We start from the raw sequence: 18,212 nt of genomic DNA, 5'->3' as shown, positions 1-18,212 counted from the left end.
ACTTTCTCGAAAGCATGTGGTTCAACCCATTTAGAGAAATAATCAGTCATAAACAAAATAAACTGAGATTTACCTGGGGCATATGGGAGGGGGCCGATGATGTCCATTCCTCATTTTATGAAAGGCCGTGGAGATAGGACCGAGTGGAGTAGCTCCTCGGGTTGATGAATCATGGGCGCATGTCTTTGGCATTTGTCGCATTTTCGAATGAACTCCCTTGTATCCTTGCCCATATCGGTACAATAATACCCTGCTCTGATTACTTTGTGGACCAGCGAATCGGCACCGGAATGGTTTCCACAAGTGCCCTCGAGAATTTCCCATAGGATATAATCGGTATCTCCTGGTCCCAAACATATTGCCAATGGTCCATCAAACGTCCTTCTAAACAGCGTTTCATCTTCGGACAGGGTGAATCGTGCTGCCTTTATGCGCAGAGCTCACGATTCTTTTGGATCTAATGGAAGCTTCCCGTCCTTGAAGTGCTCTATATATTTGTTTCTCCAATCACAGGTTAGACTTGTGGAGTTTATCTCGGCGTGACCTTCTTCGATCACCGATCTTATGAGTTGTACGACAGTCCCCGAGTTGAGTTCGTCATCTTCGACCGATGAACCTAAGTTTGCAAGAGCGTCAGCCTCGCTGTTATGTTCTCGAGGTACATGTTGCAAAGTCCATTCCTTAAATCGATGTAGATTCACCTATAATTTATCCAAGTACTTCTGCATTCGATCTTCTCGGACTTCAAAGGTCCTGTTAGCTTGGTTTACCACGAGGAGGGAATCACACTTAGCCTCTACGACCTCCGCTCCCATGTTTCTAGCTAATTCGAGACCTGCAATCATGGCCTCATACTCGGCCTCATTGTTAGACAATTTTGTAGTTATGATATACTGTCTAACTACATTACCTGTGGGTGATTTTAGTATGATGCCTAGTCCGGACCCCTTTGCGTTCGAGGCACCGTCCGTAAAGAGGGTCCAGACTCCTGAAGAGGTACCCGATTTTATCAATCGTTCTTTTTCAATATCGGGTACGAAGGCCGGCGTAAAGTTAGGCTTGAAGTCTGCCAAGATTTGAGATTTGATAGTGGTTCGGGGTCGATACTCAATAACCCGCCGATTTCATTGTCCCATTAGGCCAATCGACCTGAAAGCTCGGGTTTGTGCAAAATACTTCGAAGAGGATAAGTTGTTACAACATGTATCGGATGACATTGAAAATATGGTTTTAGCTTCCTAGAGGCGCTTATTAAAGCAAGCGCTAATTTTTCTAAGTGTGGATACCTAGTTTCGGCCTCGCCTAAGGTCCAACTGACATAATAAATAGGGAATTGCGTACCTCGTTCTTCTCGAACCAGGACTCCACTTACCGCTATCTCCGAGACAGCTAAGTATAAGTAAAGTTGTTCGTCCACTTTCGAGGTATGAAGCAAAGGCGGGCTCGATAAATACCGCTTCAGTTCCTCCAAAACCTATTGGCATTCCGGAGTCCATGCAAAGTTGCATTTCTTCTTAAGTAGTGAGAAAAATTGGTGGCTCCTATCTAAGGATCTCGAAATGAATCGTCCTAGGGTTTTTATTCGTCCCGTTAGCCTCTGCACGACCTTTACATTATCTACTACCGTGATGTCTTCGATAGCTTTGATTTTATCGGGGTTGATATCGATTCCTCGATTGGACATCATAAAACCAAGAAACTTGCCCGAGCCAACCTCGAATGCACATTTTTCGGGGTTGAGCTTCATATTGTACTCCCTCAGTATATCGAAAGTTTCCTGCAAATGCTTTAAATGGTCCTCTACTCGCAGGGACTTAACTAACATGTCATCAATATAAACTTCCATTAATTTTCCTATTTGTTTTTTGAACATTCGGTTTACTAGGCATTGATAAGTTGCACCAGTATTTTTTAGACCGAATGGCATTATGCTATAATAGTAGGTATCGTACTTAGTGATAAACGAGGTATTTTCCTGATCCTCTGGGTTCATTTGTATCTGGTTGTACCCGGAATAGGCGTTGAGAAAGCTGAGAGTCTCGTGGTCGGCCGTGGCATCGATCATACGATCGATATTAGGCAAAGAAAAAGAATCCTTAGGGCATGCTTTATTCAGGTCTTTATAATCTATACATATTCTAAGTTTGTTTCCCTTCTTAGGGACTACCACCACATTTGCTAGACATTCGGGGTATTTTACTTCTCGAATGAATCCTATTTTAAGAAGTTTGGTTACCTCGTCCTTGATGAAGGCATGTTTGACCTCGGACTGGGCCTTCTTTATTGCTTTACCGGATGGAATTTCGAATCCAAGCTTAGTCTATGAGTGGTTGTTTTCGGTGGGATCCCTGTCATATCAATATGCGACCAAGCGAAACAGTTCATGTTAGCTATAAGAAATTGAATAAACCTTTTCCTGAGCTCGGGATCTAACCCTGTTCCCGGGTATACCTTTCGCTTGGGCAGATGTTCGATTAGCGTGATTTGCTCCAGTTATTCAACCGTTGATTTGGTAGCGTCGGAATCATCAGGGACCATGAAGGATCGAGGGATCCCATAGTCATCATCTTCGTCAGTCTTTTGATTTTCTAGTTGGGTCGAGGCTGGCGTTTGTGATTGCTATTTGGTATCCCTTTTCTCCTTCGAATCTGATCCCTTTGTTGATGATAGTGAATATATCGAAACTACTTCATCGACGGCAAACATTTCCTTTGCGGCCGGTTGCTCCCCGTAGACCGTTTTGATTCCCTCCGATGTTGGGAATTTCAGAACCTGGTGAACGGTCGAGGGTACTGCTCTCATATTGTGGATCCATGGCCTCACGAACAGGGCGTTATATCTCATATCACCCTCGATCACGTGGAACTTCGTTTCTTAGATGGTCCCAGCCATGTTTACCGGCAACATTATCTCGCCCTTAGTAGTTTCACATGCCATATTGAATCCGTTTAGTACTAGGGTTGTGGGCACTACCTGGTCCTGTAGAACAAGTTGCTCTACGACCCTTGATCGAATGATGTTGGCCGAACTACCTAGATCAATTAACACACGCTTAACTTGAGTTTTATTCATAAGTACAGATATTACCAGTGCATCGTTACCTTTCGCGTCTTCGTCACTAAAGGACAAGGTTCCTTTAGGTGTGTAATCATGAGTCCGAGATCGCTTCTTACTTACAATCGACATCTTAGTGCGTTTAAGCACCGGCCCCTGGGGGACATCGATCCCTCCGATGATCATGTGGATGATGTGTTGTGGCTCTTCTTGTTCGTTTTGTCTATTGAAATCTCTATTTTTGAAATGGTTTTTGGCCCGGCTACTTAAAAATTCTCGAAGGTGACCTTCATTGAATAACCGGGCTACCTCCTCTCTCAACTGCTTGCAGTCTTTAGTTCTGTGGCCATGGGTGCCATGTTACTTGCACATTTGATTGGGATTTCTTTGGGCTGGATCGAACTGTAGAGGTCGAGGCCACTTAGTATCTTTGATGCGTCCGATATCCGACACGATGGCAGATGCATCGATGTTGAAGTTATATTCTGATAACCGTGGTACTTCCTTAGGTCCAGTATGCCTGTCGAAACCATTCTTATTCATCAGCCCCTGAGACCCCTGGCCTCGATCACTTCTTGTTTCGCCTCTTATGGGGTTGTGTGCAGGTTCGCTACCCCTACGATCTCCGTCATACGGCCGATATTGGTCCTTGTTCGACCTTGGTTCTCGGTCGATGTCCCTTTTAATAACGGACCCAGAACCCAACTGGTCGTCCTCAACTCTAATCTTTGATTGATATCGATTGTGTACATCGGCCCAGGTTACAGTCGGGGTACTCGATCAAGTTCTGCTTCAACTGCCGTGAATCCATCGAGCTTCATTCGTTCAGTCCTTGAGCGAAAGTTTGAACAGCCCAACCGTCTGTGACAAGTGGTATATCCAGTCATTTCATTTGGAAACGAGATACGAACTCTCTTAGTATCTCGTTATCTTTTTACCTTACCTTGAAAAGGTCTGACTTCCTGGTCTCGACCTTTATGGCTCTGGCATGTGCTTTTACAAAAGAATCTGCAAGCATAGCAAAAGCATTGATAGAGTTAGGCGGTAAATTATGATACCATACTATTACCCCTTTTGACAGAGTTTCCCCGAACTTCTTCAATAATACTGATTTGATCTCGTCGTTTTCTAGATCGTTCCCTTTAATGGCACATGTGTAAGAAGTGACATATTCGTTGGGGTCGGTCGTTCCATTATATTTAGGAATTTCGGGCATGTGGAACTTCTTGGGGATCGGTTTGGGAGCCGCGCTCGGGGGGAAAGGCCTTTGTACGAATATTTTGGAATCCAAACCCTTCAATACCGGTGGTGCCCCCGGGATCTAATCAACCCTAGAGTTATAAGTTTCTACTTTTTTGTCTTCAATCCTCTTTTCTCCTGATTCAATTCGTTTTGTCAGTTCCTCGAGCATCCTAATAATTTCAGGATTAGTCCTCGATTCTTGTTCATTTGATCTTACTATAGTTGGACCTCTTTTGTGAGTGACTTCTCGGGGTGGACCAGGCTCGGCCCTGCTCGGTGCATGGGTTTGGCTCTGCAACTGAGTTATTGCTACCTGTTGAGCTTGTAACATTTCGAAAATCATACGCAGGTTGATCCCGTCTTCTCCAACATTTTGGGTATTTTGAACTACATATCGAGTTCTACCATGAATGCTGTTTTCGGGGTCGGAATGTTGGTTCGCCTCAATGGCCACATGTAAATTAACGTCAATTGGACCTGCGGCCCGAGTTCCAACCGGATCTATGAGTGGCCTTTCATCCCCGGTTGTCAGGTTGTTGTTCTCATCTTGAAGGCCAGCTTCGTTGTCGATAGGTAGGGCCATTAATTAAGAGTTTATCGTTTTTAACCTGAAATTAAAGACACTTCCAAGAGCAAGTGTAAAATTATGTGTTTTGCAGAGATTCATACCAAATAATCATTGTTATCCTTAGCCCCACCGTGGGCGCCAAACTGTTTACCCGAAAAATAAAAAGGTTAAATTTATACGTAGTTCTAAGGATACGTGGTATAACATGGTACAAATTGGAAAAATAAATAGAGATATATCGAATATTGACTGTAAAAAGGAATAAATACAAACCCAAATTGAGTAGAGAATGATTGATAAATGAACAAGATGAATCAATATCAAAAGCCCAAAAATGATAATATTTGCTAGATGTTATGTAATTCTCAATAATCTCTGAATGTGAGAGTGTATGAATGTATATCAATCTGTGAATCTATGAATTCGGTTCCCTTGAATGAATGATAACCACTCTTAATATAGTGGAGGAATCCTACTTTGGATATAATTAAAAATATATAGTGGGAATCTCGTGATTGATTAATTAATTAGATTTTTCTTAATTTCTGCAGAGATTCTCTCCCCAAATGCGGCTATAACGGCTCTTTTGTCCCTTGGCTCGATCTCGATCTTGGTCGGTTTCGGTATTGGTTGGTCTCTGTATTGGTCGGTCTCTGGGTCTCGAGCTAGATCAGTCTCTGGGTCTCGAGCTCGATAATGACTCGAGCTCGGTATTGATCGGTCTCTGGATCTTGAGCTCGATAACATAACTTCACATCATAGCTCGATATTGACTCGAGATCGGTATTGATCGGTCTCTGGATCTTGAGCTCGATAACACAACTTCACATCATAGCTCGATATTATAATGACGACCCTTGGTCCATCATGCTCCAATCTTGATTAAACACACGAAGGAGAAACTCGGTTTTGACCGTATATACCATCAACAGTTAAGCAACACTTCAGAAAAAGTTAATGCCAGTGAACACATTAAGGGGTCGTTTAGTAGAGTGTATAAGAATAGTGTTGAACAGAGTGTATTTAGTTATGCTGGTATTTGTTATGCATGCATTAATTATGCTGAGAATATTTCTTATCGATTGTTTGGTTTGGTGTATTAAAAATTACATGCATTGCATAATATTTTTAGAAAATTATTTGTTTACAAAAATACCCTTCAAATTCTTTAGGAATACTTATATTAATTTGATCTATAGAGTTTGTGCAATTGCTTATCCAAGACGGTGTGTCCATGGAGCAATTGGCCTCACAAGAGAGGAAGGGGAAGAATCTGATGATTGTAGATAAAAAAATTTAATTTCCAGAAAAGGAATTGCGATTTTTTAGCATTTTTTAAAATATAATATTTTAATAGAAGAGATGATTAATTGAAAGAATTTAATATTAGAAAACGGGGTGAAAAGAAATTAGAAAAGGCAAATTTGTCAACGTGTATCTTATTTACATTAATGAAAAACAAGTAAAAAGAAATTTAATCAAGCATAACATTTGAAGGGGCAATTTTATTTTTAACTAAGTTTATACATGTATTAATAACATTGGTATTACTAATACCATGGTTTGCTATGTATTAACTATACATAGGATAATACCATATAGAGTGTGTAACTAATACTTGTATTAATTATACATAAGTTGAAAAAGTATATCAAACAAGATATTACTAATACGTAAAATTAATGCATCATTATTTTTTCTAATGCACTCTACCAAATGACCTCTAAAAGTCTATGTATAAAATTACACAAAAGGACAAAGTTTACGAATAACGCTATTAATTATCTTAAAATCATTGTTTCGTTTTTCATTAAACACAAGCAAACTTTGGTTTTTCATGCTCGAAGCAGGTTTAACCTTCGTCCCCCCCCCCCCCCCCCCCCCCAAATGTAGCAATTCTACGCATAACGAAAGGCACCACTTGATTTTAGAATTTATTTGGTACAAATTCGAATTAATTATATAGCAAATTTCGGACATTAGATAATTAATTTAAAAAATGAGGAGGATAGAAAAAGGAGGCCAATCCGGAATCCTGTAATGTGGGGACCTGGGAGTTTGTGGGTTGGGGGTAGCTGTAAAATATAGTGAAGGCATAGAATGTCATGTACGGAAAAATGTTCTTCAATTAAATGGAGTTGCCTGTTTCTTAAGCAACAAAAAATACATTCCCTTCCCCCTATTTAATGACAAACCCATGCTCTCCCCCAAATTTTATTATTTTCTGACAATCCATCTTTTTATAACATTCTCTAATGTTGAGCTTAACTTTAAATTTGAATGTTTAAGGAAATAGTCGGTTCGATCTTTCTTGTTTATCGTTTAAGGTTTCGATGGAAAATTATTTAATAACATTAATTATAAGAAATAATTGACTAAAGCGAATGAAAAAATTGTCTTCTTGATTTTCTAAAGTGAGACATTTTAAAACAAATCTTTTGAACTAAAGTGAAATAAGGTCTCCGGAAAAAGAAAGAAAATTATGATATGCTGGGGAAAGAGTTAGGCGATAGAAAAGGTAAAAATCCTTTGGGGGTGTTTACCCTAAAAATCAGATAACAATTGAATTTATACGCGATTTTAAGGATACGTGATATAACTTGATACAAATTAAGGAAACATATTAAAATTGAAATTGACGATAAAATAATTAATGTAAACCACACAAATCGAACAGCCTTACGCCAAAATGTTTACCAAATCGAACAGCCTTGGCCCTTGAGTTCGATCACCCTTGATCCGAGAGATGTCTCAACTGATGTATGAACAGAATAACAAGATGATAAAAGCTAAAAAATGACAGTATATTGCTTTATGTTGCGTAATGTGTTCCCCCTTACAAATGATCAGACCCCCTTTATATAGTAGGGGAGTCCTACTCTTAATACAATTCTATACAATGTAAGAAATCTTATAATTTCTAATCAATTGGCCTATCATTGATACGTGTCGAGATTTTCACTGTGATCTACAACCGATCGCGGATATTTCGTCCTTCTGTTATTCGGCTTGGCAAATTTCCCTTGATCTCGTCTGATCTCGATTTTGTTCGATGACATGGTCTCGAGTTTAACGATATAGCTTTGTACCTCGGTTCGATATAATTCGAGGTTGAACTTTAACCTCCCATATTTCAATCTCGATTAGTCACACAAGAGGCGAAACCGATTTTGACCGTATACAGATAGTCTCCTCGTTTCTCGGAGAGAAGATGACGAGAAACGATATGAACTTTCGAATCCCCTCTCGATGGGACATGACATAAGCGACAAACGGATATCAAAACATCCCGTCGGTCCAGTTACCAAGGCATTAAATGCCTGTCAGTTGCTGGTCGGCCACTACAGGTTCTGAACCGTCATCAGCAAGCTATAAATACCCTAACTTTGATTTATTCAAACTTTACGTTCAAAGATCCTCCTATTCTTGTTCTTCAAAAATTTCCTTTGCTCTCTAACTCTTGCACCCAAATTTCTTGAACTTTTAGCAAACCGCTAAACATACCTTCCTAATTTCCTTTTCTTCTGCTCTATATTGGCGAAAACTTCTAAGACTGTCCCGCAAAAGGAGGTCGCCTCTTCATCACGGCCCGCCGGCGACGGGGTTGCGGCGGAACCACACCCTGCGGAGTTCGTTCCTGCAGGGTGCCCGACCGTTGCCGATTTTAAGATTGAAAAAACTTCCTCGGTACCGGGTCGATACGAGTCGGTCTCGAGGCACATATGTACGATCACCGATGATCTCCTCACCAAGGTTAAAGAAGATTGCAACTGGGTCAATAAACATGTGGTGGTGCCTTCGCCTGAGGAGTCAATCACTACCCACGTGGAGGGTTTTTTAAGTGTTTACACTTATCCCTTCACGTTGGGTCCCTTAGACCCGATTATTATTTCCTTCTGCAAGAGGTACGACATGACTCTTGGCCAGATTCACCCTTCTTTCTAGAGAATAGTGATTCTCCTTCGATTCTTCGTAAATAAAATTGAAGGGTGTTCCTTCACCCTCGATCACCTTATGCGTCTCTACAGTCCCCTACTCTATCGAGGGGGGATAGTCAAGCTTGCTCATCGGGCCAGTAGGGCCCCGTTCTCGAGTATAGATGAGGCTCGGGACCGAGGTTGGATGGGCCATTTTGTTCGAATATAGACTTCAGATTTGATCCCTGCCGAGAACATGCCATTTCCCGAGAAATGGAACATGAAATGTAAGTATTACTTTCCCTTGAAGATTTAATCTATTGTTTCTCCTCTTATCTCCTTTTTTATGGGTATTTTTGGTGTTGCAGTTGTGGCCCAGATGCTGGATGTGGTTCCCCAACTCAAGGAATGGGTCGAGAACCTTGTGTCACAGAGACCATACTCCGAGCGTGCTTGGATGGAATTATCGAAGGGTCGGTGGGAGGCCCGTAATCATGGTAAGTTTCCTTTTCTGGTTCAATACGGTGTTGACTTTCTCCTTGTGTTGTCAAATTCTTATCGGCTCTATTTTTTTTGTAGGTCTCCCCAAGGACGTTGCTATGAGGCATCCATCTGAGGGTAAGGATGTACCTCTCGAGTCCCCTGCTCCGAGGCAAGGTGACGAGAAGAAGAGGAAAATGGCCCCGAGCCCTCTGGACTCGGAGAAGAAAAAACCAAAGAAGAGGCTGGCGCGTAAAGCTAAGGAAAGTACCAGCGCCCTCCCATCGGACTCGATCCGCCGACTGAGGGATGAGTTCGAAGAAGAAGAAGATAACTCTGAGCTAGTGGCTCGGGTGCGGACCGCTTTGCCTCGAACTAAGGAGGTCATTGAGAAGGCATTGGCAGGTACCTGCGAACCGGAACGGGGTGCGGCTGCTTTGCCCCAGGCTAGGGAGGTCGAGAGAGAGACCAGGGCCAACACTTCTCGTGCAGAGGGAGGTGCCCCGAGGGACGGTCTTGGGGCGATCGACCTTATCGGGTCCCCTCAGATCTCAGACGCCATGATACGCGAGGCCGGTATGCTAGAAGGTTGTTCTTATGAGGGGCCTCAGGGGGCGACTGATATCTACAACTTCTTGGATGGGTTAGAGTCCACTACCTCAGAAGATGTCACCGGGCTTGGTGTCTTTCCGATGCCAAGGAAGGTACCATCATCGGGTTCCAGTGGGTCTTCATCGAGCCGAAAGCTGGTGGATCGATTCCCGGCCCCAAATGTTAACCCTGACCGCAGGCGGTCGATAGTTTTCTCTATCCCGGAGGATGCCCGAGTTTTCGCTTCCCCCGTAGGGGTTGCTAGCTACCTTAGTTGCTTGGTGACCGAAGAGGACCAAGTCGTGATGGACGCGGTGGAAGCGTCTTACCTATTCAATGAGGCCCAACACACTTTGAATCGGGTAACTTCGAGTGTCACTCCATTATTTATTTTAAATTTGAAGTTGTAAATAATCCTAACACCTTTCTTTACGCTTTCAGGCCTCGGTATTGCACTATGAGGCTTTCCTCCGAATTCGAGAGGAGTTAACCCAACATGAGGCTGAGGTTCGGGAGTTTACCAAGAAGAGGGATACTTATAAGCTTCTGAGTGAGAAGCTTCAGACCGCGTTAGAAGCAACTCGGAAGGAGCATATCGAGTGGGGGTGCTGACTGAGAATTCGACATTTTGGTCATGGAATCAAAGATACTCCAAAGAACAAATGTAAAATAGTGTGTGCTATGAAAGTTTGTACCAGGTAATCACTATTATCCTTATCCCCACGGTGGGCGCTAAACTGTTTACTCTAACTATCGGATAGCAATTAAATTTATACGTATTTTTAAGGATACATGATATAACTTGATACAAATTAAGGAAACAGATTAAAATTGAAATTTACGATAAAAGAATTAATGCAAATCACACGAATCGAACAGCCTTACGCCAAACTGTTTACCAAATCGAACACCCTTGGCCCTCGAATTTGATCACCCTTGATCCAAGAGATGTCTCAACTGATGTACGAACAAAATAACAAGATGATAAAAGTTAGAAAATGACATTATATTACTTTATGTTGCGTAATGTGTTCCCCCTTACAAATGATCAGACCCCCTTTATATAGTAAGGGAGTCCTACTCTTGATACAATTCTATACAAGGTAAGAAATCTCATGATTTGCTAATCAATCGGCCTATCCTTGATACGTGCCGAGATTTTCGCTGTGATCTACAACCGATCGGGGATATTTCGTCCTTCTGTTATTCAGCTTGGCAAATTTTCCTCGATCTCGTCTGATCTCGATTTTGTTCGATGATACGGTCTCGAGTTTAACGATATAGTTTCGCACCTCGGTTCGATATAATTCGAGGTTGAACTTTAACCTACCATATTTCAGTCTCGATTAGTCACACAAGAGGCGAATCTAATTTTGACCGTATACAAATGCACTTAAAAAAAATTATTTAGCAGTGAGCCAGTGACCTCTTTGGTAAATATATATCGTTTGGGTCTAATGTCCTAACAGATAAAATAACGATGTTATCCTTATAGTGTCGAGTCTTGATATATGACACTAGATATCTATCTTCCTATAAAGTGGGATATATCTTAAAAACACATTCACAGTTATACACAAATACACGTAATATATCACTTTCTAATTTACAGGTAAAATGTAACGAATACTGTATATTTTTTGGGTTCCAGGAATTGAACTTAATTTTCAAACTATCGCCTTTCAGGCCTGTATAAAGTCATTTCATGAGATGAAGTCAAATTACAAGACGTCATTCTTTTCTGTTTTGGTGATTAAGAAAAATTGCAAGTGCTAGAAAACTCTACAACCTCACCGTTCATTGCATCTTTATATAGTGGTTCTAATATTTCTTTTTCTTTCTGTTTCTGGAATGGAAGCGTATGTATTGCTGATTTTGTGGACATGGTATAAGTAATATTTTGGCATTTTCGAAAAGTATATAAATTAAAATGTTAAACCAGAGAAAATCATCCAAAATGGCTGAAGTCAATTGTGAGAAAAAAGAGGGGCCAATGGCGAAATGACTGATTTGACACATCCCTTTTGTTCTATACTGGTTTTGCATGATAGCTGACCCTTTCTATGAAGTCAGACACATGTTATCCTCCACAAATTGCTCGTACTAGTATGACTACTTTATTTTCATTTACGACTCTTTCATATTAATTTATTTATATTTATATATTTGTGTGTATTTGGAAGGGGAGCTCTCGCTCATCGAAAAAAATTGTCCGTGGAAGCTCTCGCTCTCGCTCTTTCATATTCTATAATTTGACTATGATTGTATAATACACAATCCGCCATAAAACTTAAATAAAGATCCACAAATAGATAAAATGCCGAGAAGACGTCGAATAGATATTTATGTGCTTGATAAAGATGGGACTTTTACACTATCCTATTCCTATAAAAGAAAAGGAAAAAAAAAAAGACAACACATTAATACTATAGTTAAGAGACACAAATTTACCTAAAAAATAAAATAATACATTCATTAATTTGATGTGAATATTTAAAGTGAGTAATTTATTTTGTTGGTGAACATAGAGCCTCCACCACCAAACAACGGTACGTGGGTGGGGGGAGTGTTTGATAGTTGCGTTTCTCTGAAAAGATTTTAATTAGGATGGGTGCCCACCACGAACTTTGTCTTTGAGCATTTGCATGGGCCCTGGGCCCTCTTTTACCTGAATTTCCCCTTTTGCTTCACCTCTTTGCATAATAAGGTAAACAAAAGCACGGCTACTGGAAAAGTAATGACTTAATTTTGAAAATCTGTCACTCCAAAATTTAACTGTAAAAAGAACAGAGTACAATCTCATGTTTTATGCTATGACAATGCAAGGATACAAACAAGTACTTGAACCGGAAATAATAAAGCAAAAGAGATTACTTGGTTATATATAGTTTCTGACAGAGAGAAAACAAATAATAATAATAATAATAATAATAATAATGCACCTAAAGATAACACAAAAACAACAGATTTGAGTTTTTTGTGTTATGACTGATGACAGTTGACAAGCTCTCTTCTTCCTCATGGGGATCTGAGTTTCTGATTACAAAATCTCTGGTCTTTTACTGAGGATCTTATTTCCCGGCAATAGAAAAGGAAATGGGAACTAGCATTATCTCCCCCACACGAGTCCGAAACCTAATTGGGGATTTTTTTTGGACTCAAGCGATCATAATAGGTTTAAAAAAAAAAAAAAGACTGGATACTATTTTATATATAGCGCGATTATTTACCGTGTTATACCTTAACGGCACGTTTGTCCGTTAAGGTATAGCACAGTGAATAACCGTGCTATATATAAAAGTTGGGCCCACCAATAATTCATCTACTCAAAACTGACATACCAATAATTCATAGGGGTATAGCGCGCATATTTAAGGCGTTATATATCAAATAATCGTACCCCCGGGACTAGATCTTTCCTTATTTAAGGAGTTTCAGAATTTTATAAAAATCCATTCAGGATCCATCAAGTCTTCCGAAATATTTGTTCGTTAAGTTATTTTGCATTTTGTCATAATATCTGATCGAAGAGCGAAAAATTAGGGTTTCATTATATTTGGGGGTGAGGGGAGGGGGAGGGGGTGAGGTTGTGATGGAGAATAACTCAGTACGCTATAGTTGTTCTCCACATTGTCATGTTAAGTTGCCGCTTACAATGGAGTACGATAGATTGGTATCGTTGTTATGTAAAAAAATGAGTGTGAGCAAACGTTCAGTAAATATTAAAATAACCGGAAGATATCCGTATTCTGTTACTCCGCAAGGGGTTGCTTGTTATGCTGAGTTTAATATCGAAGACGATGAAACTCTGAAAGATTTTTTGAGGACTCCGAATGAACACCGGAAACTTCTTGTGATAAAAATATTGGAAATGTACGTCAAGGCTGAAGACGTTCGCAATAATGAGGTTCCGCAAAGTAAGGATATTCCTCAATCATCAGGTGGTTATTTTGGAGCAGTTTTAGTCGAAAAGGTTGCGGGTGAAAGAGTTTGGCCTCATCTAAACTTATCTCCACGGGCGAATGAGGAGCGAGGAAATAATTTCTCCTCCAGTTTACATAATCCACAAGCCGAGTGGTAAACTTCAATTGTCCTTTGTGTTACGATGTTTATTTTTATCTATTGAATTTGTATTAACACTCATATATTCCACAGGGGGTACTGGCCAGATATGAATTTTACAAGTTATGAACCAACGGCCAATTGGAATATGCCTAGTTTTGGTATATTGGATCATGGTGGTCCATTCGGGAGTCATCATCAACAGGATAATGTGCATCATGGGATATCAACACATTATGATTTGTAAGTGAAGTGATAAAGTTTATATATAAAGTTTGGATGAATTTAAGAAACTCATTATTTTATTGGTTGTGCAGTGAAAACGAGCAACTTGAAGAGAATAGTGATTATGACAACAATGCTGATGAGTCTAGAGATAACACACCCTTCCCTGATGAGGGTGATGATGATGAGGACCCGGCTGATCATCTCTAATATCCTCCACGGGTGCCTCAACGCCCCTTTGCGGGGGACCCTGTCCTCGCCGACCACCACGACCTCGTGGGACACCCCTTCCTCTCTCGCTACGCCTGCCACATCTACCACGTTCAAGCTCCACTGGTGGCCCGCGATGGTAGTTCTATTGCGGCACGTAAGCAGCCTCGTATCCTAATCGCTCATGATCTCGGGCACGCCTCAATATCCGGGCAGCCAGATTTGTAACCTGATAGCCATACTAGTGCAAAGCTGCCGCTCCCTCGTCGGTATGCTACAGCATCTGCAGTCCCAGATGGTAGAACTGATGTAATCCAATAGCATGCATAACATGTCAAATATTAATTACGGAATGATAATTTAACGTTATAAGTAAGTATAACAAATAGCATACCTGTGCCTCATGCCTCCCAGCGTATGGAATATACCGACCACCAACGCAATGAACGGGATTCCCGACATGAAGTCGGGTAACGCTGCGATACCATCCCATATACTCATGCTCGCCATCCATACGCTCAGGTGCAGGGGGTGGAGGAATCAGGTCATACCTCTGGTCCCAAAGCTTAATTTGGGCCTCTTGCCAGTCCAAGTATGTCTGGTCAACCCTGGAACGATCATCCCGCTAGTAATGTGTCCTAAGCCAAGCGGGCGGAATAAGTACAAGCTACGGTCGACCAAATTGGCGAGGGACTCACTCGGTGGCATGATGCTCGACAATATCGAGACATATCAGTAGGATAGAAGAGCTCCACATAGCTCGGCCGCAGGAGCAATAATCGAGCAAACCAGCTATGAGCACGTCGTTGTATGGCCTCCATAAGAACTATTAATAAAATACAGGAATCGTGAGTAAACACAACACATATAAAGCCAGGCCAAGTAAACTTAAGAATACATGTACCTTGCATGCCTTCAAGCAAATCCAACAAATCTCTGTAATAGGGGAGATGATGTCGAGCCTCGACCTCACGCTCGTATCCTCACCTATCAACCCACCTCCAAGAGGAAGAAATGGTGGAGGTGGTACATCCGGAGTGATGGGTGTTAGAGGTGGTTGGAATTGCAGGAACCGCTCCCAGGCCCAAACCTAATATAGATTGTGGACATAAAATTTAAGATATTCTCACCCTATGTATGTTATAATCATGAAAAGAATTGACTATGTTTTCACCTGCAGCAGCGGTAAAAATCCGGCAACGTCTCTCTGGGTGCCCATGGATCCCGACACATCTGCCTACACAGGTAACCTAGAACAACTGCACCCTAGCTGTAACCAGGTAAATCATCTAGCCGCTCAAGATGATGTAGAAATCTCAAACTAACTAGGTTTCCCGAAATGTTAGGGAACACTACACCACCAAACATCAGCAGCAACACCAATCTCGTGTGTCGATCGATAAACTCCGACGGTGAATCATCCGTAATCTCCGCATTCATCGCCTCCAGATGCTGCTGGACGAGCGTCAGCTGCAAACGAGTGGCTCCACTCAATGCCGTCTCCTCCGCTGGCTGGAATCCGGTGAGCCGCTGCAACATATGCAGGTAATGCAATCCCGTATAGTCTCTGAGAGCATGCGGGTAAGCTACAGGTAACCCATCAACCGGCAGCCCGAAAAGAACCTTCACGTCTTCAAGCGTGATGTTCACCTCGCCGATGGGTAGATGAAACGTGTGCGTCTCTGGTTGCCACCGCTCTATCATAGCCCTGATCAACGCCCAGTCGAATTTCAATCGGCCGATCTCTATGATCCTGTAGAAACCCGTATCCTGAAGGCGTCTAACTATACGGGGATGGAGTAGGTGGTCCCTAATGAACTCTCACATATCGTCTATACGTCTGGCGCGGAATATCTGGGACAAACACTGCCCATCCCATATGTATAAAGATCTATTCTCGGCTTGTAGCAACAGTAGCTCTAGGGATGCAGGTCCGGGATGCACAAGCAGAACCTCCATGACGATGACTGTAAATTGAACAATATTAATTAAAGTTTTTTTCATTTTTAATTGCTTGACATCTTTAAATTTATTGCAATATCTGTAATATTAAAATTTATTCGATATTTTTACTATATTGTTACTTAGGTTGATACATTTTCTATATTATAATTTTATATGTTAATTTATTATTTTATATGTTGGTTTATCATTTTATATGTTAATTTATTATTTTATATGTTACATTATTATTTTATATATTAGTTTACTATTTTATATGTTTGTTTATTATTTTATATGTTAGTTTCTTATTTGTATGTTAGTTTATTTTATATGTTTATTATTGTATATATTTGTTTTTTTACTCACTTATTTTTTAGTATAATAGAATTAAATAATTAATTTTTATAACTATACATGATTTAATTATTAAATATTCATATAAAAATACTTATTTTGATAAATATTGTTATTTTTAAATGTTATTTTCTTAAGTTTGTTGACTAGAATTCGAGAGAGTTTGTATTTGAACTATCATCTTTTTTCAGATATTTTTGGGGCTAAATAGATAACTAAATGATTAATTTCAATCACCACAAAGATACTACGTAAAAGGGCACTACATTTTACTACACTAAAGAGCACTACATTATAATTATGGGCACAATATAACACTACACGGAACTAAACAATATTAAAGTCACATATTAATATATGTACAACAATAACATCTAAATAAGATTAATTATTCCTAAAATAATAATTTATCTACTTTACTAATCTTTTAGCACATAAATAATATAATCCGGATAAAAAATAATAAATTGATGTAATCACAAAAAAATTATGAAAATACATATACCACAGTAAAAAATAACTAATTAGCATTTTTTATAACAACTAAAAACCTTAATTATTCATAAAATAATAATTTCTCTATTTTACTACTTTTATTAGCACACTAATAATATAATCCGGATAAAAAATTAATTAAATCGTAAAACAATTACGAAATAACATAGAACACAATAAAAAATAATTAATAGGCATTTTTTATACATGAATTTTAACAAAAAATAAGTTGAAATACCTCGATTTTAATTTTGTTGAAAGTTGAAGATTTGATGATTTGGAGCCGAAACGAGCAACCCACTACGCGATAATGCCTTTGATACGATGTTAGCTTGCTACAATACCGAGAATCTACACTTTTTGTGGGACCGGTGGGCTCCAATGAAGCTTTTTTCGTTGAAAATGAGGGGGGGCTGTTGTGGAATAAAAAATTGAAAAGGAGGGCTGTTGGTTCGCGTCTGGTGGGGAAGGAGAAGGGCACGTTTTTTTATATAGGTATTTATGCGCGTCATACCTTCCCGCCCATTTTAAATTCAAATATAGAGCGGTTATTCACCGCGCTATACCTTAACGGACAAACGTGTCATTAAGGTATAGCGCGGTGAATAATCGCACTATACATATAATAGTGCCCAGTCTTTTTTTTTTTTAACCTATTATGGTCACTTGAATCCAAAAATACACAATTAGGTTTTGGACTCCCCCACACCATGTAACATCTACTCCAAATGGGACCACCCTTAGAGTTTCTTTCTTTCTGTCTGTCTTTCTTTTTATAACAATAGTGTCCGGAACAGTTTGATCGTATTTTGGCTATTTCACAATTTTATGTTATCTCTAACTAACACTAATATAGAGTAACTCTGCCTGTTAGAAAACCACCCCTAAAGTTTTATAGGGATAGTAACACAAATCTCATTTCATACCAATGTCGAGACAACTAGTACACTTGATTATTTCACGGAGCTAAGGGGCAGAAGGGGGTTCGGGGTTCATTTGAACCCCCTCCCCGAAAATTACACTGTATATACAAGGTCAAAATTATTTTCTTATGTACATAAATATATGTT

The 18,212-nt window shown here is 40.0% G+C and overlaps 1 protein-coding gene across 1 annotated transcript; it reads right to left on the bottom strand.

Annotated features, from left to right (window-relative positions):
* Positions 1-15,615: 15,615 nt before the first annotated feature.
* On the bottom strand, positions 15,616-16,053 carry LOC104109470 (protein MAIN-LIKE 2-like). Its single transcript, XM_009618791.2, has one exon. The coding sequence runs from the start codon at positions 16,051-16,053 to the stop codon at positions 15,616-15,618; it is 438 nt and encodes a 145-aa protein (XP_009617086.2).
* Positions 16,054-18,212: the final 2,159 nt, after the last annotated feature.

This window comes from Nicotiana tomentosiformis, chromosome 6 (assembly GCF_000390325.3).
Source record: "Nicotiana tomentosiformis chromosome 6, ASM39032v3, whole genome shotgun sequence".
Lineage (NCBI taxonomy): Eukaryota > Viridiplantae > Streptophyta > Magnoliopsida > Solanales > Solanaceae > Nicotiana > Nicotiana tomentosiformis.
This window is presented reverse-complemented; position numbering and strand designations above follow the sequence as displayed.

Coding starts and splice junctions, on each gene's coding strand:
- LOC104109470 (XM_009618791.2), bottom strand. CDS start 16,053: ATGATAGAGCGGTGGCAACCAGAGACGCACACGTTTCATCTACCCATC.